The sequence below is a fragment of the Heptranchias perlo genome, chromosome 37, assembly GCF_035084215.1.
Source record: "Heptranchias perlo isolate sHepPer1 chromosome 37, sHepPer1.hap1, whole genome shotgun sequence".
Classification (NCBI taxonomy): Eukaryota; Metazoa; Chordata; class Chondrichthyes; order Hexanchiformes; family Hexanchidae; genus Heptranchias; species Heptranchias perlo.
In genome coordinates, this window is record NC_090361.1 from 7,385,376 (window position 1) to 7,411,365 (window position 25,990).

The 25,990-nt window shown below is 45.7% G+C and overlaps 1 protein-coding gene across 4 annotated transcripts in view; it reads left to right on the plus strand.

The window, feature by feature from the left end:
• Window positions 1–25,990, plus strand: part of nfixb (nuclear factor I/Xb) — a 355,165-nt gene that overhangs the window by 241,529 nt on the left and 87,646 nt on the right. For all 4 annotated transcript variants that reach the window (XM_067973063.1, XM_067973066.1, XM_067973064.1 and 1 more), the window contains one exon: window positions 8,836–8,898. In XM_067973063.1, the coding sequence (XP_067829164.1) occupies window positions 8,836–8,898 (63 nt within the window). The remainder of the gene's footprint in view (window positions 1–8,835; window positions 8,899–25,990) is intronic.

Sequence of the window (25,990 nt, forward strand, 5' to 3'; positions counted from 1 at the left end):
ATAAATGGTTTGCTATGCCACTAAGAGTCAATCGTATAGTGGAAACTAGTCACATGTCAGCCAGACTGGGCATTAGTGAATCAGTTGGGTTTTTAATGATAACCCAGCAGCTTTTATGGTAATTTTCCCTGGTGAGGCCCTGTAAATTACCAGGTTTGTTGAATTTAATTTCACAACTTGCCCCTGTGGGCTTTGAACTTTCAACCTCTGGGCTGTCAACCCAAGACCATAACCATGACACTGCCCTGCTTTTAATTCTCTTTAATGCTGACACCAAGGAGTGAGGGGGTGAGAAAAATGGGAATAGTGTTCTGTTATATTCCTCAATTTGAGGAAACAAAAAAAAAAATCCCCCACCCCCCCCAACTACCTAGAAGAAATCAGATCACTGCCCTAGCAGTACGAGTGTGCTAAATATTTTGGGATTTATGCTTAGTAATGCACAGAGCTCCTCTGAGTCAATAATGTTTGCCTGAGGTATTCAAGGAACTTCCATTAATCAAAGTCTTCTTTGCGACCTTAATGTTTATGATTAATAGACATTTGGTGTTTTACGAGTCATTATAAACGTTTACACACTATGAGTTAATCGATCAAAGCACAATAGCCTTTCTTTGTCTGTCTCATAACAGCAGCTTTATTGCACAGAGTGTGTACACAGAGGATAATCAGGTGTACAGCCACACACAAAAAAAGAAGTCAAATTACAGGTCTTGGAACAAGAAATGCTGCGACTATATAATTGCAGCTCTTCCTCTCCCACTAATGGGAGAGCTTTAGGCAAGTTCCAAGTGCTCGTACTGAGTCCGTGCTGCCCAACAGCATTCGAGAGAAGATAAATTGTATTTTAGGTCTGTAAGATTGTGAAAGGGGTTGGATAGGTTAGATGTAGAGAAGATGTTTCCACTTGTGGGGGGAGACCAAACTAGGGGCCATAATTATAAGATAGTCACTGATAAATGCAAAAGGGAATTGAGGAGAAACTTCTTTACCCAGAGAGTGGTGAGAATGTGGAACTCGCTACCACAAGGAGTAGTTGAGGCAAATAGCATAGACGCATTTAAGGGGAAGCTAGATAAACACATGAGGGAGAAAGGACTAGAATGTTATGCTGAAAGGGTTAGATAAAATAGGGTGGGAGTAGGCCCATGAGGAGCGTAAGCACCAGCATGGACCAGTTGGGCCGAATGGCCTGTTTCTGTGCTGTACTTTCGATGTAATTCCATTACGGAAGGACGTCCCTGCATTTCAGAGATTTTGTTGGGTGAAACGCACCCCCCAGGTAGGATCTTGTGCAATCTACCCCCGGAGTGGATAGTGTTTGAAGAGATCATTATTCAGGCTACTCTTCATCTCACCGCCCCCAAAAGGTTTGGATTCAAACACTGGCTTTGTCTAGGGTTTGCTTTGTTTTGCCCCGATGTTGCTAATACTCTAATCGCCGCTGTATCGAGATTTATGGGGATTTTGGGTCTGTGGCGGATTCACTCTGCTGCAGTTTTCTTTTCTCCCCCCTCCTCTCCTGGGGGAGCCGACTCTGACTGCAGTCCAGTTTCAGGGGGGAGGGCTGGAAACTATCTGACACCTTCCATTCTGAGCCAAGACAGTGGATGCCATCAGGGTATCTCGGGGAGATTGGAGCCAAGCCTGATCCTTTCTCCATTCCACTTCCACACATACACCCAGTCAGGGGGTGGGCGAGTCAATGGAGAGTGATCTGAAGCAGGAATCCTGGCTTACCTTTTAGTCCCAGGACACCAGAGCCAATCAGGGGGAAAACTCTCCAGTGGCTGGAGTCATACCTAGCACAAAGGAAGATGGTAGTGGTTGTTGGAGGCCAATCATCTCAGCCCCAGGACATTGTTGCAGGAGTTCCTCAGGGCAGTGTCCCAGGCCCAACCATCTTCAGCTGCTTCATCAATGATCTTCCCTCCATCCTAAGGTCAGAAATGGGAATGTTCGCTGATGATTGCACAGTGTTCAGTTCCATTCGCAACCCCTCAGATAATGCAGCAGTCCGTGCCCGCATGCAGCAAGACCTGGACAATATCCAGGCTTGGGTTGAGAAGTGGCAAGTAACATTCACGCCAGACAAGTGCCAGGCAATGACCATCTCCAACAAGAGAGAGTCTAACCACCTCCCCTTGACATTCAACGGCATTACCATCGCCGAATCCCCCACCATCAACATCTTGGGGGTCACCATTGACCAGAAACTTAACTGGACCATCCACATAAATACTGTGGCTACAAGAGCAGGTCAGAGGCTGGGTATTCTGTGGTGAGTGACTCACCTCCTGACTCCCCAAAGCCTTTCCACCATTTACAAGGCACAAGTCAGGAGTTGGATGGAATACTCTCCACTTGCCTGGATGAGTGCAGCTCCAACAACACTCAAGAAGCTCGACACCATCCAGGACAAAGCAGCCCGCTTGATTGGCACCCTATCCAGCACCATAAACATTCATTCCCTTCACCACCGGTGCACTGTGGCTGCAGTGTGTACCATCCACAGAATGCACTGCAGCAACTCGCCAAGGCTTCTTCGACAGCACCTCCCAAACCCACGACCTCTACCACCTAGAAGGACAAGAGCAGCAGGCACATGGGAACAACACCACCTGCATGTTCCCCTCCAAGTCACACACCATCCCGACTTGGAAATATATCACCGTTCCTTCATTGTCACTGGGTCAAAATCCTGGAACTCCCATCCTAACAGCACTGTGGGAGAACCTTCACCACATGGAATGCAGCGGTTCAAGAAGGCGGCTCACCACCACCTTCTCAAGGGCAGTTAGGGATGGGCAATGAATGCTGGCTTTGCCAGCGATGTCCACATCCCATGAACGAATAAAAAAAAAGCTTTACTCGGCTCAAACCTGCAAACTCAACGCAGACGAAGAACCTGTATGTGGGTTCATCGTTACATTGGGCAGCGGCTTACCACTATAGCTCAAAGCTTTCTTTATATTGAGAAACCTAGGTGACCAGCCAAGGCCCTTGGTGCAGGGCATGAGCAACGTTGAGACGAGGAGGAGGAGAAAAGACAAAATAGATCATGAAGTAGTGATTGGGTGATACCAAGCATGAGTTTTGAAAGTCTGCAAGTTGTGGGAGGAAGGGAAAGACTGAAGGAAACCAGCGGGGAGCTGTACAGTTTTGAGGTGCTGGGAAAGATTGTATGCAAGCCGGAGGTGGTGCAAAGAGGGTTGATTTCAAAACATTGAGGATGCAAAGAGGAGAAAGGTCATGTGAGATATCTTTTTGGAACTTAGGAGGAACCAAACAGGGAAGCTCTGAGAAGCACTAATCATACAGATATTAATAAGATAGAAAAGGAAGGGGTGTGCATGTGTGCGAGAGAGATTGGGAGCTGGAGCTGAGAGACAACATGCCTATCAGACATTTCTTTTATGCTGCCAAAGGGTTCGAGGGAGGGATTCGAAAAATCTCCCAGAAATATATATTTGAGTGTTGAACAGATTTGAGCTTTCTGAAGAGTTGGGAACTGGGGTTATTGAAGAGAAAGAAAGACTTGCATTTATGTAGCACCTTTCACGACCTCAGGACCTTGCAAAGTACTTTACAGCCAATTAAATACTTTTGAAATGTAGTCACTCTTGTAGGAAAAGCGGCAGCCAATTTGTGTGCAGCAAAGTCCCACAAACAGTAATGAGATAATGAACAGATCATCTGTTTTTAGGTGTTGGTTGAGGGATAAATATTGGCCAAGACACCGGGGAGAACTCCCCTGCTCTTCTTCGAAATAGTGCTGAGGGATCTTTTACGTCCAACTGAGAAGGCAGACAGGGTCTCGGATTAATGTCTCATCCTCATTAATCCTCCTCCTTTCCCACAAAGCATCGTCTTTTATATAAAGTGTCTGACTTGAACTGTGGGTGCCATTGGGGAAAAAATCGAGCAAATTTAAGGCTGCAGTTTACATTTTGGAAAATATTTTCCAAAATTCTGTATGAAAATTGTGCTGTAGAAAAGTTTTGCAGATAATTTTACTGTGAACTTGTGGTGATTGAATCCAATTCTGTGTCAGATTACCCACCATGGGACTGACTATTATATAACCTGATATAGATGATGACATGGGAATTATAAAAAGCTTAGGTCAGGCGTGATCAGAATGACTGAACTGATCTTTGAGAAGAGTTGTTGAAATGCAGAACGTTCCTGTTTTTCTCATCAGCGTTTGGTTTTCTCTGGCTGGTCATCCAGACAATTAGCATAAATTAGTGGGTCTCTTCCTGCCTTGCTACACCCCCTCTCCCTACACCTCACCCCAACTTTTGGTTCCGTCCAGCTGCAGAATGTTGCTCTTTGCCAGACACTGCAGGCAGCCCAGCTAACAGGCCAAGTATGTAGGCCGAAGCCTTTTACACGATGCTGCCTGTTCTGCTGCTGGTGTCAACGTAAACGGCGAGCTCCTCCTTCAAGCACATTTGTGGGAATTGCCATTAATAATTCTGGGAATGTGATTTTCCCTCCCTTCTTCGCCCCTCAATAAAGCCATTTGAGGGAATTCATGAAGCCTTTTCCTTCTCCCCGATGGTCCTGACTTGTGCTGGGGTGTAACTCCACTGACAGCCTCCCCTTCCCCTCCCGCTATCTTGTCCAAGTGGCTCTTCTTCATATGTGAGCCTAGGCAGTGAGTGTGAGCAGGCTACTCGACTGTGGGGAGCGTCACTTGCTGCGCCTGGTTCTGACCCAATGTCAACATACATGCTGTTTCCAGGAGTGGGGGGTGGGGGTCACTGGATAACGATCAGAAGAAGGAACCACTGCCTTTTTTTTTATCCTCCCCCTCAATCACCATCCCTGGCACTGGGGCCTCCTGCTGCCCGGCTGATATCATCCAACTTAACAGGAGGAGGCCATTCAGCCCCTCGAGCCTGTTCTGCCATTCATGGCTGATCTGTGACCTAACTCCATAAACCCGCCTTAGCCCCATATCGACAACAACAACAATAACTTGCATCTATATAGCGTCTTTAACATAACAAAATGCCCCAAGGCGCTTCATAGGAGCGATTAACCAAACAAAATTTGATACCGAGCCACATAAGGAGATAATTAGGACAGGCTTGGTCAAAGAGGTAGGTTTTAAGGAGCATCTTAAAGGAGGAGAGAGAGGCGGAGAGGTTTAGGGAGGGAATTCCAGAGCTTAGGGCCCAGGCAGCTGAAGGCACGGCCGCCAATGGTGGAGCGATTAAAATCGGGGGATGTGCAAGAGGCCAGAATTGGAGGAGTGCAGAGATCTCAGAGGGTTGTAGGGCTGGAGGAGGTTACAGCAATAGGGAGGGGACGAGGCCATGAAGGGATTTGAAAACAAGGATGAGAATTTTAAAATCAAGGCGATCATGGACTGGGAGCAAATGTAGATTAGCGATCACAGGAGTGATGGGAGAACAGAACTTGGTGCGAGTTAGGATATCCCTTAAAACCTTTGGCTAACAAAAATCTATCAATCTCAGATTTAAAATTAACAATTGAGCTAGCTTCAACTGTCGTTTGCGGAAGAGAGTTCCAAACTTCTACCACCCTTTGCGTGTAGAAGTGTTTCCTAACTTCACTCCTGAAAGTCTTGACTCCCCAACCAGTGGAAATAGTTTCTCTCTATCTACCCTATCAGTTCCCCTTAATATCTTAACACTGACCCGGAATCAAACCTGGGATGTTCTGGTCTGTATGTCTTACACAATATGGCTTCCTCTGAGCCATTAAGGAAGCAAAGATACATTATTGCATGAAGGCTGCAGTGGAGACTTCAGAAGATCATGCTTTCTTTTCCTTTCATTGCTCCCCTCGGGGTTCTCCACAAAACACATGCCATTCCCAAACTCATGGTGACAAGGGCTGACCTGTTGCCTGCACACTACCTGCCATTGCTGCTTTGTAACCAGAGATATAGAACATCGAGCAGAGTTCACTTCTTACTCCCAGCCTGACCGAGATTGGGAATTCATGGCATGAGGTACTCATCGGTCACTCTGTGGCGCACTTGAGGCTTGATTCAGAGTAGTTGCTCCCATTATTCTTCAATCTTATGACTCTCAGTTGTTTCTCATCCCTCTGGTTGGACCACATGGTGCCTTTTCTTCCGAAACTCCTCAGGTACCATTACCGGCCAGGCCACGTGGCTCTGAAAGCTACTGTCCACACAGCGAGATCTGGATCACTGCCCCTTGCAGGAACCTGGACTTCAGCAGGAGCTTTTAATGTAAGTGGGGGGAGGAGGGGGCGGGTTAGCTGAAGCAGGTCTACTGGGATGGAGAGCCACCTGGAGAGGCAGTTTCTTCCATGGTCCTCTTGAAGAAGCAACGCCACCAAACACAAACCCTTTTCTCAGTACAGTTGCAGCTTCCCAGTTGGGACATCAACCTTCGCCCAGCCACCGGAGTGGGATTCAAGGCCGGAAAGGGACGTTGCGGCTCGTGACTTTCGAACGGTTGGCAGAGGTGTCGTGGAGTCCACCTTGTGATGTGTAAATCAGGTGGCTTCCACAGCGCTGGGGGCAGTAGGGTCTTACAGGACTGCTCTAGGTAGAAGTGGCTCTGTATTTTAATGGGGTATAAGGTAGACTTAATATAGCAAAGGAATTGGGATGGGAGATGACAAGCAAGTCATTCCTCTGTGGTAGGTTGGGTTATGTGACATCTGAGCCGGGCAGGACCTCAATATTCCAGTTGGTTATTCATCATCAGCTGGGTTTCTCTTCGCAGTTAGCTCCAAGTAACCTTGCACGCCAATTCCCTGACAAGGAGGGGATTCTGCTCCAGACTGCACTTTTAATTGCTTAAACTCCAGCAAGAACCCCGCGCTAATTGTGGAGAGCCGGGGCTGCAGACCTGCACTGTAGCTTTGATAAGTGCCCCAATGGGGAGAGGGTGTGCGCTCCATATCAGGCAAACAGAAACTGGTTATGTGGTCTTCCCAGCGGTTTGGTTTGGAGGTTCCTAAGGATGGCGATGGGTCTCACTGTCAAAGCAAAGGAACAGGGAACCTACTGTTGTTTCTGTTTGCTGCTGAGAATGGTGGGTAATTAGGATGTAATTATTGACTCAAAGAATGAACTCTAACCCCATGACATCATTCCCAAGCCGACTGTTCTAGTTCACTGGTACGAGGGTAGATTATTTCGACGTCCTGTAAACAGGGAAATCAATGTACGCTCCCAGCTTAAAACTAGGAATTATCACGGAGGGGAAAGGAGAAAGGAAAATGAGGCCCTTTCATTCTCTGTTTACAACCAACAACATCTGTAATAAGTCAAATCAACAGACACATTAATCAGTGTCTCATTTTTATTACATCCCTCGGAGACTAAGAAAATGTCTCTAAAATTTCCTGGCTGCCCCAAAGCACATAAGGCCCCACTGCTTTCAGGATGATGGAGAGTAATCCCAGCGACCTCCTAAGGGGCAAGCAGCACATTTCGTTCATACACAAGTGCATGTTTTGGCTTACAAAGAAAAGAACGCAAGAAACAAATATTAAAACCAAGAACGGAGGCCTCGATGGCCTCATCCGACAGAACTTTAGGGGGAAGAAAAAAAAATCTCTGCCCCACCCGGTTTAAAAGAATCATTACCAGTTGATCTCCCGTGGCATTGCTCGTGGATAATCTGTTTGGCTGTTAACCTGGCCTGTCCCTTTAAGGCCACTGCTTAGGTACTGCCTGTCGGAATTAGCCTCAATAGCATAATAGTGACTGTTTATTAATTCAAGAGGTGAATCAGAGGGTAATTTTAACTGCTGTAAGTGTAAATTTCTTCTCTTTTCCTTAAGATTTATTTGCATCATCTGAAAAGTGACATGTATGCACCAGATTAAGAGATACAGAGATGGATTTCTATATAAAGTACTAAAAACTCAGTGCACATCGCTGGCCTACTGATTAGGGGCATCGTCTTGACCAGATTTTGGAGTCTAGGCTCCCAAACACATTGGCCCATCACTTACAATTGACTCCCAGCATCCTCCATTACTCATCACTTTGATGCCCTTTCAAATCCAATTTTTATTCCTGGCCTTGACTCGAATTCACTTAATTCCTGATTGTTTTTGTTTTTGTATTGGATAGTTATAAGCAGGGCCAGTGACACCAGCACTTCAGACTCCCGATCCTTGAGTGGGGGAAGGGTTGAAAATATTTTAACGGGAGTGCTGGGCCTACGAAAGTGCCCCCGTGATGAAGGGGCAACGATAGTGAGTTTAGTGAGTTTGGAGACGCCTGGAGCTTAATTTGTTCATCCTGCCACCGGGGGGAGATATGTTTTGGCAGGTGTTCATGTGTTTTATTTTAACCCTTTCAATAAGTTAAGGAGGTATCACTTAACTGATAAAGTTAAAAACAAGTTGGTGGCTACCTGGTTTTGAAAGGGATTGAAAAGGGATAAGTGCAGGTTTTAATATTAAGAAGATATCTTCGAATTTTCGTTCAGTTGTCCCTGGTGACCAGAGTTTTCCCTTCTTGGAATTGTTGCTATGGTTACTAGCCTCCCTTTGGGAGTCTATGGGGTATAGATAATGCACGGACCAGAGGAAGTAACAGGGTCAATGGGTCAATCGACCTTGTCTCACTTCCTATGTTGTTTTGATTGGATGGACATACTGGGAAAGACGACTACTTTGTCTGGACCACTTGCGGGCCCCACTGATAACTTAAGGTGTTAGTGACGATCGTGCGGCTACTGCCTGGGGTTAGAGGTCACCGCCTCCTCTGGGTAGGCCACATTGGCGTTGAGCCCCTCAGTGTTTGGTTGAACGAAAGACAAATAGAATCCCAGTGCTGACCACGCATCTCTTTTTATCTCACAGAGTCAGGACAATCTGAAATCACGAACCAACAAGGAGACGCCGATGTCAAACCGCCACCCAATGGTAAAGATCGCCGTTTATGCACTGCTCAGAATGGGAAGCTAGGAGGAGACGGTGGTCAGACAGGAATTACTGTGCCGGGGCACCTCAGATTATGAGATTTCACTGGGGTCTGTAGGGTATCTCCTTTTAGTAGCGCACTTGAGTCAGCACCTCAGAAAGGCAGCATTGTAAATGCAGAAGCCTAAGCATCTTTCAAACACAATTGTGCAGGTCCATAGAAAGGATGGTGCTTCTAGCTATCATAATGTTGTTTTTCCATACGAACAATCACAGACAGGATCGGACCCTTTGGGCCATCCAGTCTGTCCCGCACAATTGTGATACCTTGTGCATCACAATATACACACTCCCCACCCCACCCGAAACCATTAGATCTCCTGACAAAAACCTAAGTCCAATTTGAGGGGGAAAAATCTGGGAAATTCTTCTCCGACCCCCTTAGGCGATCAAAACTAGTCCAGGAGATCACTCTGGCCCTGATTATTCTATGCAGTCCCTGCCTCCTATGAGGCGATCTCCACCGCCCCCCCCCGCCCCCTCACCCAGCCAGAAACAGGTCCAGCTCTCACTTGAAGGAATTCAGCGAATGGGCGTCCACTGCACGAGCTGGAAGCCCGTTCCAGAGGTCCACTGTTCTCTGAGAAGAGAACTACCTCCTGACATCTAACCACGATCTGACCTTGGACAACTCAGAATTGTGACCCTGGTCCTCCCTAACTTATTTAGTTGGAACAAACTGTCGACTCGAACACAATTTATTCCCTTGATCATCTTATAAATCTTGATCAAATCACTCCTAAGTTCTACGTTTCTCTAAAGTGTAGGGTTCCAGCTCTTGTAGCCTATCTTGGTAACTAAGATGCTCTTCAAACTGGGAGTTAATCAAATGGTCCTCCTCTGCACTCTTTCCAAACTCTTTCGCTTGGAGAAATTTAAGCCATCCAAGGTTCCCTCTAGTACCAGAGCAGACCCAAGCTAACATAAGAACATAAGAAATAAGATAAGAAATAGGAGCAGGAGTAGGCCTTATGGCCCCTCGAGCCTGCTCCGCTGTTCAATACGATCTTCGACCTCAACTCCACTTTCCCGCCCGATCCCCATATCCCTTGATTCCCCTAGAGTCCAAAAATCTATCGATCTCAGCCTTGAATATACTCAACGACTGAGCATCCACAGCCCTCTGGGGTGGAGAATTCCAAAGATCCACAACCATCTGAGTGAAGAAATTTCTCCTCATCCCCTTATCCTGAGACTACGCCCCCTAGTTCTAGACTCTCCAGCCAGGGGAAACAATCTCTCAGCATCCACCCTGTCAAGCCCCCTCACAATGTTTTATGTTTCAATGAGATCACCTCTCAATCTTCTCACATTAGTGTCAAACTGTTAGAAAGTACATAGTGGTTTGGAGGCGGAGCGGGGGAGTAATGTTAAATTGTACTGCTGGGAGGGTCTTTTCCACTCCCTTACCAGTTTCCAGAGTACGGTCTCTGGTATATTCACTCCAGGATACATTTCTGTAACTCCACGGCAAATATATGGCTAATTGGGCCACATAAGTGACATGGGAAAGAGAAGCTTGTTTTCAGGTTTTTAAATTTCGTAACCCTGGACTTCTACTCTTGACACAAGACAATTGGAATGAGAAAAGGCTGCTTAACCCATCTAATGCACTCAGTTCTTCAAGTTGTGATGTCACTGGATTGGTTCTGGAGATCCAAAATGGTGGGCCTGAGGAAGGCTTAAAGCTCCTGGAAATGTTGATAGTGGCTGAAGATATGTTTCCCATTTTTTTGCTTTACTGGTAGATATTTGGTCAAAATCTGCTCCCCTAGCCTTTACTTCCGCTCTAGCTTAGTCTTAGCTTCTACTCTCTCCAGCTTCATCTCCCTTTGGATGAAACATTAAGCTGAGGACCTGTTTACCTGGATAGATGGACGTTAAAGATCCCCCCCGGCACTACTCAAGAAAGAGCAGGGAGTTCTCCCACTGTCCAGGCCAACAGTCCTCCCTCAACCAACATCCCCAAAAACAGATTAACTACTCATCCATTTCTATGCTGTTCATGGAATGGTGTTAGTGCAGCATGGTTCCCTCATTTGCCTACATAACAACAGTCACTGCACTTTAAAGTGATTCATTGTCCGGGAAATGCTTCGTGATGTTTCAACGCGTTACCACAAGGAGTAGTGGAGGCAGATAGCACAGATACATTTAAGGGGAAGCTAGATAAGCACATGAGGGAGAAAGGAATAGAAGGATACGCTGATAGGGTGAGATGAAATAGGGAGGGAGGAGGCTCGTGTGGAGCATAACCGTCGGCATAGACCAGTTGGGCCGAATGACCTGTTTCTAACCCGTAGTTTTGATGTAACTCGATGATAAGGTGCTGTATAAATGCAAGTATTATTATTTTAGTTATACAGTCTAGTTTATCAACTCCCTTCATTATTTGAAAACACTTTGATCATGTTCTTCTCATTGGGCATCTGAACCTAGAACCCTCAAGAAAATGAGTGAGGAAAGAGGCGAAGATGCCATTATCTTAGTTAAGAACGTTCTGTACAATGCTACCAGTGTTCATCAGGAGAACATAAAGGCCTCGGGGGTTGTTTGCATGAATTTAGCAGCAATATTTTCAGGAGGTGTTTTATAAAGTTCTCATTCTTTTTAAAGAAGGTTAAGGCTCATGGGGCAAGTTGCACATTAGTCAGCTGGGCTGAAACCAGCTTGGCAAAAGGAAGGAGAGGTGATGATAAATGGAGAGCGCATGGTGGAGAGCAGTGAATAGTGGGGTTCGCTCAGGGTCTGCTGCTCTGGGCCTCCTGCAGACCCGCTATTTGTAAATGAAATAGTGGAGGCAGCCTCAGTAATGATGACACCAAGCTGGGTGGCTGTATGACTAGTGTAAGGGAAGTCGATAGCATCCAAACTGAACCAGACACTAGTGGATAGGCCGAGGACTGAGCAACGGATTTTGTCCCTTTTATTTCCCTGGTATTCCCTCCTCTGCTGATAGCACTGACTCTGGGGAGAATTTCATGCTTCCTAGATACCTTCTGATACTTGACCAAAGAGACAGGCTATTCAGTTATGGGTGCAGGGCATCACAAACTTGCCCATTCCTTTCGGTGGCTCAGTGGGTAGCACTCTCGCCTCTGAGTCAGAAGGTGATGTGGGTTCAAAGTCCCATTCTTGAGACTTGAACACAAAATCTAGGCTGAGACTCCCAGGGACGTACTGAGGGAGTGTCGGAGGTGCCGTCCTGTGGATGAGATGTTAAACCGAGGCCCCGTCTGCCCACTCAGGTGGATGTAAAAGATCCCCGGGCATCTATTTCGAAGAAGAGCAGGGGAGTTCTCCCTGGCCAATATTTATCCCTGAACCTACATTGCTGAAACAGGTTATCTGGTCATTTATCACATTGCTGTTTGTGGGATCTTGCTGTGCGCAAATTGGCTGCCGCGTTTCCTACATTACAACAGTTGATTACACTTCAAAAAATACTTCATCGGCTGTAAAGCACTTTGGGACATCCTGAGGTCGTGATAGTTTGTAAATGCGAATCTTTTCTTACCTCACCCAATGTCCAAACACATGTAATTTCCAGTAAGAGGTAATTTGATAGGGATTAGGAGCAAAATCCCCGGAGTAATTTTTACTCCCCCCCAGCACAAAGACTCTGAGGCCAGTTCTAAAGCCCCTCATTGCCCTGGGTGAGATGGAATATGGGATCTCCCTGCTCTGTAGAACTGATTACTACGCTATTTTATTCATGGCATATGAGCCTTTATGGGGGGGGGCGGTGGGGGGGGCTGCGGGGAGCAAAAAAAATGGAATGTTTTCATTGCAGAAAAGAAGATTGAGAGTGGAATGACCTGTGCCTTTAAAATACTGAAAGACTATTGTGGATATAAAGAGGCCATTTAAGTGAAATGGCGATGGGCAGAGCTGGAAGATAGAATTACAAAATTAGCAATCATGTTGCTGGGAGTAAAAGTCTGACGAATATCCCCCCCCCACACACACAGATCAATGCAATAGACTCCCACCAACAGCAGTTAACACTGTGACCATTAACTCCTGTAAAACAGCTGGACAAATAGCTAGTTAAGAGCAGGATTGAACTTTGTAAGACGTACAGACACAGATGATCAAATACTCTGCAAAGCACAATGGTTCTGCTGGGATCGTGGAAATATCATCCGTGGACTGTAATGGATCAGGGTTTAAGGCCGCCTGTTGGAATGTTCGATTGATGGCCTGAGTTCCTGGGATGAGTCGAGGTCGCTAACTTGCCGGGTTTAGGAAATTGCTGTAGGGGCCGCCAACTCTGGTCGGGCGTATTCCTGGAGGTTTCATCACGTGACCTCCTGCCTCCAACCGCCCCGCCCCCACACTCCCGCCATCGATCGCCTCAAACGTCCACCCTCGCGGCTTACTGCCTTCCCACCCAATTGGAAAGCAAACAGACTTTTCACCACCCGATTGGATGAACCTTGGCTGTCTGTCAATCTGCCTTTTTCCAACTCTTTTTATAACTAATAAATGAAAGCGTTCAAAGAAAATTAATAAAACCCACCTTTTTTTTTAATGCCCCTATGATTATCCTCCTGGGTGTTTGCTCGCAGCAGTGTCCTGGAGGTCAATTCCTGGAGACTCCAGGACAATCCTGGAGGGTTGGCAACCATATCTCTGAGTGATGCGCCAGTCCATTTCCTGATTGCTTACTTCCTTGAGTCAATAAGGACAAGTGTTTTTTCTCTGCTTGGTTCTGGGAAACTTAGAAAAGAGTGATTTTTTTTGTACTGTCTAGACTCATTTAAAGTGTGATACACCGTAAGCAAAGACTTTTATATGTACCAGCTGATACTATAGAGACGAGCAATAAATGTGCTCATTGTTGTAATTTATGATCATTTCTACTCTTCAGACTCTTCAGCTTCTGTGTTTTAGAGCACGCCATAGTCAAGCCCCAATTCCTTATGACCTCAAGAATATCTCCACTGGCTTGATATCTCGGTAAGCCTTCCCAGGATCACAAACAGAAAAAAAAAGCTTTCTGTTGATTATTTTAGCTGCTGGAATGATCCTGTCCCTCCGCGGGGATTACATAGAGAATTAAACAGAGTCTGCAGCATAAGAACAGGCCGTTCGGCCCAACTGGTCTATGCCAGCGTATATGCTCCACACGAGCATCCTCCCACCCCTCTTCATCTAATCCTATCAGCAAGGGACCACCTTGCAAAGCATCTCAACATCAGACCTATTTCAGACTTTGACAATCAAGTGAATTTATTTAACAATAGATGAACAAGCAAATAAATAACAGTAATATTACATATATCTATATATATAAAATTGACAATAGAAATTATACTATCTAGTTCCCTACCGTATTCTTTTCAGTTGACATTTTGCATATACACTGATTCTTTTCTTATATATCTCAACACTGTGGGACCTACGCTGGACTGATGCAATTCTTGAAGCTTCCAAAATGATTCCCACTGATTTGAACAATTCGACTTAAATGCCCCAGAATGAGTTGCTGGGGATTTAAGTATTTCAGTATGAATTTAATGGATTTAAGTACTGGACGACTCAAATCAACAAGGAGCTGACAGTCACTCAAGTACCTGAGACAATCACAGAGGATTGTTTATATTTGAATTATGTGGCTTGGTTCCTCTCTCAAGCCTATTATCCTGGAAACAACGGACAAAGCCTTGCAAAATTTATATCTGTTTAGGCTGGGGACATGGATGTTAACTACAGCTGGTTTTTAAACTCCTTTGCTCCACCATTGGCGGCCGTGCCTTCAGCTGCCTAGGCCCTAAGCTCTGGAATTCCCTTCCTAAACCTCTCTACCTCTCTCTCCTCCTTCAAGGCGCTGCTTAAAACCTGCCTCTTTGACCAAGCTTTTGGTCACCTGTCCTAATATCTCCTTATGTGGCTCGGTGTCACATTTTGTTTGATAATCGCTCCTGTGAAGCGCCTTGGGATGTTTTGCTATGTTAAAGGTGCTATATAAATGCAAGTTGCTGTTGTTGCTGTTATATATTGTGACTGGATTTATAAAGGGAAAGCCTCCAAGCCATACCCACACTCATCTCCGGGAACCCTGTCGGCAATGCTGATCTCAACAGAGCTGACAACCCTAACATCAACACGGAACTGACCTGCGTAAATGGACTACTGCGACAGCAAGTGGAATACAGGATGCATTTAACGTCGGTACTGTGGATACTGGAGGTGCTGCCTTCGGTTCTCACCTCTTGCAGCTTGCGTGACATCGTGGTTAACGCTCTTTCTGTCTGACATGGATCCATTGCCTGGGGTCACAGGCAGGTGTGGGGCCAGGCTACAGGCTGGCCGAGGGGGCTGATCGATCAGGTGTTCCAGCGTCGGTTAATCTGGCCGGCAGGTTGCACAGAAGCGTAGGGGCGTGCTGCTGGAGTGCAATGAAACAGGCAGGTGGGCACTGAAGCCATCAGCAGTATAACTGGGGTCTCCATTATCCAGCAGTTTCCATTATCTACCAGGGGGGGGGCCCTAATAATGGTGGACAATCAAGGTTTAAATATTGATCCCCCTACCCCCCTTCCCCCTTTCCAAAGTGCTCTGGGTAGAAGATTTCAATTAGTCTAATTCACAGGGGTACCAGTAAGTATCTGTTGCACTCAAACTTTCAGTTGCACATGTGGAAGGGAGAGAGAGGTGGGAATCCCATCAAATGAAAGCTCTAATTCCATGGACGTACCTTAAAAGTGCAATTTGTATAAAGTCACTGGTGCTTATCTTCTCCTGTGTAGCACTGCCTCCTCCTGAAACACCTGCATTTGCAACACTGGCGAGAAATCTGGTCTCAAATTGCCCGTAACACTGTTCAAAGACCAGAGTCTGTTGGTGATCCAATTCTGACACCGACTAATGCCTTGTAACATCTCAGCCCCTTTCATCCGTTGATCCTCCTTGTCATGAATTCAACCACTCCCTTCCAGGTTAGCAAATCCTTTAAACTGAACAAAAGATTTTAACCCCCTCTCTCAGCTAGAAAGTCAGGTACAAAAAATAATCAAAAAGGCTAATGGAATGTCAGCCTTTATAACTAGAGGGCTAGACTATAAAGGGGAGGAAGTTTTGCTACAGCGACACAAAGCCCTGGTTAGACCACATCTGGAGTACTGTGTACGGTTCTGGGCATCGCATCTTAGAAGGGATATATTGGCCTTGGAAGGAATGCAGAGCAGATTCACCAGAATGTTACCAGGGCTCCAAGGGTGAGATTATGAGGGGAGATTACACAAACTAGGTTTGTATTCCCTGGGATATGGAAGGTTAAGGGGTGATTTGGTTGAAGATTTTGAAAGGAATTGATAGGGTAGATAGAGAGCAACTTTTTCTGTTGGTGGGAGAGTCCAGGACAAAGGGACATAATCAGTGCCAGTTTATTCAGGAGAGAAGATGGAGACACTTCTTCATGCAAAGGTGGTAGAAATTTTGAAGTGTCTCCCACAAAAAGCAGTAGATGCTGGCTCAATTAATAATTTTAAATCTGAGCTTGATTTTGCCAGCCAAGGGTATTAAGGGATATAAAGCCATGGCAGTTGGATGGAGCCAGGATACAGATCAGCCATGAGAATGTTGGAACAGGCTCGAGGGGCTGAAAGGCTTACCCCTGATCCGATGTTCCTTCTATGTTCCTAAATGTCTGTCGCAGTGTTTTGGGTGAACTTTAATAAAATTCTCTGTCAAGTTGATTAATCCCAACACTTTCCAAACTGGCTTTCTGAGCTTCACCTTACATTAGTTCCAATTTATCCCGAAATCTGCCCACGTATCCAATCCTGAGTCCAGCACACCTATCTACCCTATCCTCATCAACCTCCATTGGCTCCTGTGTATTTACTCTATATCCCTTATTCTTGATTTCAAATCCCTCCATGGCTATGTTCCATCCTACCTCTGCAGCCTCTTCCATCTTTACAGTCTGTCACAAACCTTCCCTCCTTCTAACGCTGGTCCATTCTGTGAACTCCTCCTCCCCTCCAGATCTCCAGCCACCATATCCCTGCACTCTAGACCTCTCCTCTTAAGCCCCTCCATGTGTCTTGCCTCTCCACCTTCAAAACTTCTCTCCCACTTCCAGCTCAGTATCTTCCAATCATAGAATCTTACAAACATGCAGCACAGAAGGAGGCCATTCGGCCCATCGTGTCTGCGCCGGCTCTTTGAAAGAGCTGTCCAATTAGTCCCACTCCTCTGCTCTTTCCCCGTAGCCCGACATATTTTAATTTTCAAGTATATATCCGATTCCCTTTTGAAAATTATTATTGAACCTGCTTCCACCGCCCTTTCAGGCAACGCATTCCAGATCATAAAACTCGCTGCGTAAAAAATTCTCCTCATCTCCACCCTGGATTTTTTAACCAATTATCTTAAATCTGCGTCCTCTGGTTACTGACCCTCCTGCCAGTGGAAACACTTTCTCCCTATTCACTCTCACAAAACCCCTCATAATTTTGAACACCTCGATTAAATCTCCCCTCAACCTTCTCTTCTCTAAGGAGAACAATCCCAGTCTCTCGAGCCCCCTGTAATGTGTCCTGGGAAGATTGTTGTGTTAAAAAGGCCTCCACATTAGTAGCTGAAGAACTGCAAATAGGGGTTCAAGGGCGGAGGGTTAAACAAAGCTGAGCAGTGCTATCTACGTAGTTATTACAAGAAGAGTAAATGATTCTTTTTGGAGGGTTTTGTGGGCTAAGCTTTGCCTCACTTCAATGAGTCAACTAACGCCTTTACAGAGAGACCCACACTGAGCAGTCTGTCAACAAACTCTTGTCTGTTTTATCTAAATGAGCTTTTAAATGAAGGTTACACAGATCAACGGCCAAGTACTTTAGTGTAATGTGCAATCTTAGACCTCAATAGCACAAATTAAAACGTCTGATGGCCACTTTCCCTCCTGTGATGCTTTGATGTGTGGCACTGGGGTAATTGCAGGTTACAAGTAACACTAGAGAGTGACAGCGTGAGGATTGAAATGCTTTTATAGTCCTAAATATATCTATTTATTATCAGCTATTAGGCTCAGGTACTGGGAAAACCTCAAACAACAGCAACTTTAGCGTCTTTAATGTCATAAAACGTCCCAAGATGCTTCACAGGAGCGTAATCAGACAATATCTGACACCAAGCTACATTAGGAGATATTAGGACCAGGTGACCAAAAGTTTGGTCAAAGAGGTAGGTTATAAGGAGCATCTTAAAGGAAGAGAGCAAGGCGGAGAGGCGGAGAGGTTTAGGGAGGGGATTCTAAAGATATGTAGCTGGATATTTCAATCACTAGAAGGTAGATTTGGGCTGACGAACACTCAAGATGTGTGTTACCTTGCAGGCTGCCAGCTGCCAAGTCAATTCCTGGACCGCCATCCTTTAGAATGTGCAATTTAATCATTATTTTCCACTCACTTTTTATTTTGATTCACTTTTCTCCCCTCTCCCCTTCTGAAGGGGTCCCCTCCTTGGTGTGGGTCCGACTCCACAGGTCGAGAGCCAGCATCCGGTCACCGAGCCAGCGAGTGAGCCCAGGCAGCGAGTGTCGGCCGACTATTTGATTGTGGTGTAGGGTTGCCAACACTCCAGGATTGCCCTGGAGTCTCCAGTAATTAAAGATTAATCTCCTGGACACTGCTGCGAGCAAAACACCCGGGAGAAAATCATAGGGGCATTCAAAAAAATTGTGTTCTTAAAACATTTTCTTTGAACAATTTTTGTGTATTAGTTATAAAAATATTGGACATGGGGAAAGAGGGCTGTTTGACTGACAGTCAAGAATCTTCCAGTCAGGTAATGAAGAGTCTATTCACTTTCCGATCAGCTCTGGAAGGCGGTGCTCCGTGAGGATGGACATGTCGGGCGACCAATGGTGGGAGTGTGGGGGCGGGGTGGTTGGAGGCAGGAGGTCATGTGATGAAACCTCCAGGAATATGTCCAACCAGAGTTGGCAACCCCTATTGTGGTGGGTTGGGAAGGGGAGGGTGGGGAGGACGTCACAACTCTCCTTACCACCTCACCCGATGTCCGCATGCGTGCACTTTGCCCTTCCTAGGGAGAGATTGAGAAGAATGAGAGGTCATCTCATTGAAACAAATAGAATTCTTAGAGGGTTTGACAGGGTAGAAGCTAAGAGACTGTTTCCCATGGCTGGAGAGTCTAGAACTAGGGGTCATAGTCTCAAGATAAGGGTTCGGCTATTTAGGACTGAGATGAGGAGAAATTTCTTCAGGGGTTGAGAATCTTTGGAATTCTCTACCCCAGAGGGCTGTGGATGCTGAGCCATTGAGTATATTCAAGACTGAGATCGATAGATTTTTGGACTCTAAGGGAATCAAGGGTTATGGGGATAGGGATGGAAAGTGGAGTTGAGGATCAGCCATGATCTGATTGAATGGTGGAGCAGACTCGAGGGGCCGTAAGGCCTACTCCTGCTCCTATTTCTTATGTTCTTATGTTCTAGCCTGGGGCAGCTGTGGAACAGTCCCTCAGGCTTCCCAGATGACATCAGTTAACTCAACACAGATCAATGGTTTTTTTTTCAAGACTGTTTATTTATGTTTGCTTTCAAGTTTAAAGTAACAGAATTGTTTATTACAATCCTCTGCAGCCTGGAGCTAAATCAATCATAGGATCATAGAATGATGCTGCACAGAAGGAGGCCATTCGGCCCATCTTGCCTGTGCCAGCTCTTTGAAACAGCTATCCAATTAGTCCCATTCCCCCGCTCTTTCTCATAGCCCTGCAAATTTTTCCTGTTCATGTATTTATCCAATTATCTTTTGAAAGTTACTGTTGAATCTGCTTCTACCACCCTTTCAGGCAGTGCGTTCCAGATCATAACAACTTGCTGTGTAATTTTTTTCTCCTTATGTACCCTTCGGTTCTTTTGCCAACTATGTTAAATCTGTTTCCTCTGGTTACAAAACCCTCCTGCCAGTGGAAATAGTTTCACCTTATTTACTCTTATCAATATCATTCATGATTTTGAACACCTCTAAAAATCTCCCTTAACCTTTTCTGCTCTAAGGAGAACAATCCCAGCTTCTCCAATCTCTCTACAAAACTGAAGTCCCTCATCCCTGGTACCATTCTGGTAAATCTCCTTTTCACCCTCTCCACAGCCTTGACATCCTTCCTAAAGTGTGGTGCCCAGAATTGGCCACAATACTCCAGCTGAGGCCTAACCAGTGTTGAATAGAATTGATTTTGTTGCAGTGTCATGGGTAGCACTCTCGGCTCTGAGTCAGAAGGTCATGGGTTCAAGCCCCCACTCCAGACACTTGAGCACATAATCCAGGCTGACACTTCAGCACAGTACTGAGGGAGTGCTGCTCTGTCTTTTGGACGAGACGTTAAACCAACAACCAAGTACTTTAGTATAATGTGCAAACTTAGATGTCGACAACACAAATTAAAGCATCTGATGGCCACTTCCCCTCCTGTGGTGCTTTGATGTTTAGCACAGGGCTCATTTGCCCTCTCTGGTGGTTGTAAAAAATTCCATGACACTATTTAAAGAAGAGCAGAAGAGTTTTCCCTGGTGTCCTGGCCAATATGTATCCCTCAACCAACACCTAAAACAGGTCATCTGGTCATTATCTCAATGCTGTTTGTGGGATCTTGCTGTGGGCAAATTGGCTGCCGCGTTTCCTACATTACAACAGTGACTACACTTCAAAAAGTACTTCATTTGGCTGTAAAGCGCTTTGGGACATCCCGAGGTCATGAAAGGCGCTATATAAATGCAAGTAATTTTTTTATGCAGTCACTGTTGGTTGGTCAGTTAGACATGTCATTGAGAACCAGAAGGCTAACCTTGAGTTTCTATGATTGAGTTATAAGGAAAGACTGGAGAAAGTTGGACCCATCAGCTTTAAAAGGAACTGACTAAAAGGGGTCTCATAATGGTACATAAGATAGTAAGTGGTATAGAAAAGATAAACCTGGAACAGCGCATCAAAGTAACCCCAGCAGCAGGACAAGGAGGCACTGGTCCAAACTGGCCAAAGGCCATTTTTAAGACTGATGGTAGGAAGCTCTTCTTCACACAGAGTGAATTAAAGGAGATTGGTTTCTCTTAAAGGGATAGTGTCTGCAAACTATTATGTAAAACACCCATTAAAGGAGCAGTGCAGCCCAGTGACTCCTATTGGAAAGTGACTCTCTGGACCTCAGGTGAGGCCACAATCTAGCTTGGTTGTGTTGGTTTCCCTGGTAAAATATCCTCACTGTTTAAGCTCAGGTGTGACGAATGGCCACTTGGGTGAGGGAAGACAATGGAAGCTGAACTGTGTCACACCAAAAGCCAGCACCTCCGGGAAGGCAGAGAAAAGGAAGAGAAAACATTCAATTAATATATACGAATACATGAAAATTGACAGGCGGGAAAAGACCCGCTGGCCTATCAAGCCTTCCCCACACTCATGGTGGCCAGAGCATCATGACTAGATACTTCCTACTCCCCCTCACCATCCCCCAACACCCTCCTTGCAGCCATGTAATCTCCTGGGAGAAGCAATAAAGCAGAAAAACCCCGGGCCAATAAGGGAAAAAAATACTCTGGAAAATTCCTTTCCGGCCCCCTCAGGCGATCGAAACCAATCCACATGGACCGAGTGTTACCTATAAAGACACTCACCTTCCACATGATGCGATCTCTGCCCCAGTCAGGAAGCGGTCCAGCTCCCTCTTGGAGGCAGAGAGTCGGCACCCACCACACCAGCCGGCAACACGTCCCAGAGGCTCGCTGCTCTCTGGGAAAAGAAGAACCGCCCAACATCCAGTCTATTCCTACTTTTGAGTGGTTTAAATGCGTGTCCCCTGGTCTTCCCCAATCTATCAAACTGGAATAACCTATCAATAGGCAGGCAATTCAGCCCTTTTATATAGTCCCACTTATGCGTCAAAGCAGCCATTTTGAACACGGATGGCGTACCAGAGATGCAGCTATGAATTTAGCCCTCTTTGGTGGTGAGCTTTATTTCCTCAAGCAGCGTGCGATATAGGGGAAGACGCAACACTTTCAGTGTCCCATCCATCAGCGCACTGACCCTGAAACAATGCGGAATGAATGGGGGCTGGCTTGGTCAAGGGCACTGTGCCCTAAAGACTTGAAATAAAGTATAATCAATGAGAAGATTTTTTAGATTTAAAAGAATAAATGAATAAGGAGGGATGAAAGTAAGTAATTATTTATGTTGTATTCAATAGGTTTTTTTTAAAAAAAGCACCACTTTTTAAGTGGATTGAAATGAGAATAAAAACATACAGTTTAGTGCTTATGGTGTGTATCCACCCTTGTGTATATTAATCTGTTCATTGTTTATTTATCTGACAAGGTCCAGCCTGTGTAAATCTAATACTGCTATAGTCCTTAAGCAGCTCTGCTCCGTCCTATTGTTGTAAATCTATAACACAGCCTTTGCCAAATCAATTACTTTTTTTGTACGACAGCACTCCACTCTCAACGAAAACAAAGAGATAAATTGAAACCTGTGCAAATCGTTGGTTAGGCCGCAGTTATAATATTGACCTCAGTGTTGGGCACTTTACTTTTGGAAGGATGTCAAGGCCGTGGAGAGGGTGCAGGAGAGATTCACTGAGATGGTACCAAAGATGAGAGGCTTCAGTTAGGAGGAGAGAGTTGAGAAATTGGGACTCTTTTCATTCAGAACGAGAAAGGTTAAGAGGAGATCTGACCGAAGAGTTCAAAATTATGAGGGGTTTCGATGAAGCAAATCGGGGAAAACTATCGTGAGTCAGTAAGTAGAGGGCATCAATTTAAGCTCATTGGCAGAAGGCCGAAAAGAGAGGTTTACAACACCAACAACAACTTGCATTTATGTAGCACCTTTAACTTAGTAAAACATCCCAAGGCGCTTCGCAGGAGCGATTATCAAACAAAATTTGACGAAGGTGCAGGAGAATTTTCTTTTAATGCAGAGGCTTGTTAGGACTTGGAATGCCTGAGCAGAAACAGTATTGGAAGCAGAATTCATAAAATGGCTTTTAAAAGAGGAAATGGATAAATATTTGAAAAAGAAAATTTAAACAGGGATTGGGAAAGGTCAGGGGAAATGGAAGTCAGTGGACAACTCTTTGAGGGAACCAGTACAAACCTTCTCCTGTGCTGCAACATTCAACGGTTCTATGATTCAGAAGGTTGGTCTGTGTTGAATGTTATAGTTGGTGTTGAAACTTAGAATTGTTTCATAATACTTATTTTCTCCCTCTCCTAAAAGCACTGGGTACAGCTGGCTAGGTGCCAGTGGCCCAGTGGCCCATTTTTCACGTGAGTCTTGGAGGGGTGACCTTTCAACTGTGAAGAGTGTCACTGCGAGCCCAAACCTTGCCTCAAGTGGCCTTCTACACCTGTACACTTTCCATGATGTGGAGATGCCGGTGATGGACTGGGGTGGACAAATGTAAGGAATCTTACAACACCAGGTTATAGTCCAACAAATTTATTTTAAAATCACAAGCTTTCGGAGATTATCTCCTTCGTCATCTGACGAAGGAGATAATCTCCGAAAGCTTGTGATTTTAAAATAAATTTGTTGGACTATAACCTGGTGTTGTAAGATTCCTTACATTTGTACACTTTCCAGCAGGGGTCACTGGGTAGCAATCAGGAGCTGATTTCTTTCCCCCCTCTCCCTATGCACAGGCCAAATATACGATCCAACTACCTCTCCAGTTTAGATTAACTAAGTCAACACAAATCAGGAATCGAACCTGGGACCCTTTGGTCTGTGTGACTTGGCTCTACACGCTCCAGTATGTAGGGTTTTCAAACTACAGCCCCTGGGACATAAGTAGGCCTTTCACCCTGACAACTCAACAACAACTTGCATTTATATAGCGCCTTAAACGTCCCGAGGCACTTCACAGGAGCGTTATCAGACACAAATTGACACCGAGCCAAAGAAAGAGACATTAGGGCAGGTGCTTGGTCAAAGAGCTACGTTTTAAGGAGGGTCTTAAGGAGGTGAGCGAGGCGGAGAGGTTTAGGGAGGGAATTCCAGAGTCTAGGCAGCTGAAGGCACGGCCGCCAAGGGAGCTCCATATCCCACCCATTTTACCTCCTACTTCTACAGGCAACGCACGGTTCAGTAATGGGATACAATGGGAATGACTGTTGAATCTGTCACTACACATGGTTAGCTATGAAAACGTATTTTCTTTAAATGATACTCTTGAGGGGCCATCATGCCGATTTAAAAAATATATATTTTGGTGAATTTTGTGCTTATTAAGGTGAAGGGTGTCATTTCTGGTGAATAGAACATTTCCCATTTCAGGCAGCTATTGTCAGCATCAAGCACTCCGACATCACATATAACGTAATTTGATGCAGATTAAAGTTCTCGCTACACCACCCCAACAATATGACTTCACCCCAGTTAAGTAGAGGACACCCAATAGCCACCCCGAGAAGATTGCCAAATTAGGCGCTCTTTCTTGCTTGGGATCCACACTCAATAGAAATTGGATTGAGGACCAAGAGAGAGAGAGGAGAATTTCATCCCATCTGCCTGGGCTGAATTCAAACTCAGATCTCAAAGGTGTCTCACTCACTTTGCCGACCCAGCTTCCTAAAACAATTTCTTTATTCCCTCCCTAACGCCATGATGGACCCACAAGGCCTGCAGCGGTTCAAGAAAAAGGCCCACCACCATCTTCTCAAAGCAATTGGGGATGAGCGACAAAATGTAGCCTTGCCATCATCACCCATACTCCACCTCCGCCTCTTGTTGCACTGTGCCAGCTGCCACCTCTGGTTGTGAGGTGCCACTGGTTAAGGGGTACAGGAGAGTGGGACTGGATGAAGTGAGAGGGATTCTCCCCCACTTCTACCTGTGGGGATGTGTCTGGCCCCAACTCACTGTGTCCACCAAAGCTCAGATCAAGGGTACATGAGGGAACTGCAGTTGGAAACCTGTGTGGCCATTCCTACACTTACCATGCATTGGCACTGAAGTTAGCCCATCGTCCTGAGGGTGTGTTTGAGTATCATTTGCAGGAAAAAAAAGGTGCGTCCTCCAACTCCCCCCCCCCGATGGCTCAGTGGGGAAGGAGGCCATGCAGTGTGACACTGAGCCATAACAAAACAATTCCAGCTTCGATTCCTGGTCTGTGCACAGCCAGTCTGAACTAGGTTGGAAAAATATTCAACAGAGTTCCCTCTCCTGATTGCTGACCCTTGCCAGAAAACACACGAGGCTGTACATTGGGTGAAGTTTACAGCACAGAAAGAGGCCATTCGGCCCATCGGGGTCCATGCCAGAGTAACGCAAAACTAGTCACACTGGCTTGCTCGGACAGCACCGGATTAAGCTATGGTGACTCCCCCTCACTATGAATAACCTTCTGTTCCATTCCCAACTCTGTTTTCCTTCTGGTCAGAAATTAAATCTCTCACTGTGAGTTTTCTTTTTCATCTTCAAAGCTTTCGATCTCCATCTCATTCTCTTAAAGCCTTTCGGATTCTTTCTGGGCTCGAAACTGCAGAAAGGCTACTTGGGCACGAGAACCAAATCCTCAGCCAATGTCCTCGCCTTCAGGAAAGGGAGGGAGGTGAAAAAATTGGCCAAAAAAAAATAAAGATGACAGCCCCTTTAAGTCAATAATCCTGATGAGTGTAGAAATATGGAAAATCTGTCCAGGTTACACTGTAGATCCAAGCACACTCTATATGCCCCCAAAAGTACCATCTGCTTCATTCCTTGCCTCCTTGGAAATCTGTGGGGATCCACAGGGAAACAGTGGTGAGTTGTATAACCTCGTAGTGTCTGTTCAGCACAGTGCACTTGGAAGCATCCCACGGAGGCGAAGTTGTATCGCTCTATAAATAGACGCTGAGTTGTGGACACAGTGAAATATCTACGGGATAACGCTGCGTTCAGGACGATGCTGATCCTACTGGCAGTGCTAGCTTCCTGTCAGATCAGCATGCTACCTGGCTGGCACGAGAAGCTGTTAAAGGGCCACTGCTACACGACGCACTCTGGCAGGTTTCGCAACAGAGGGGGCA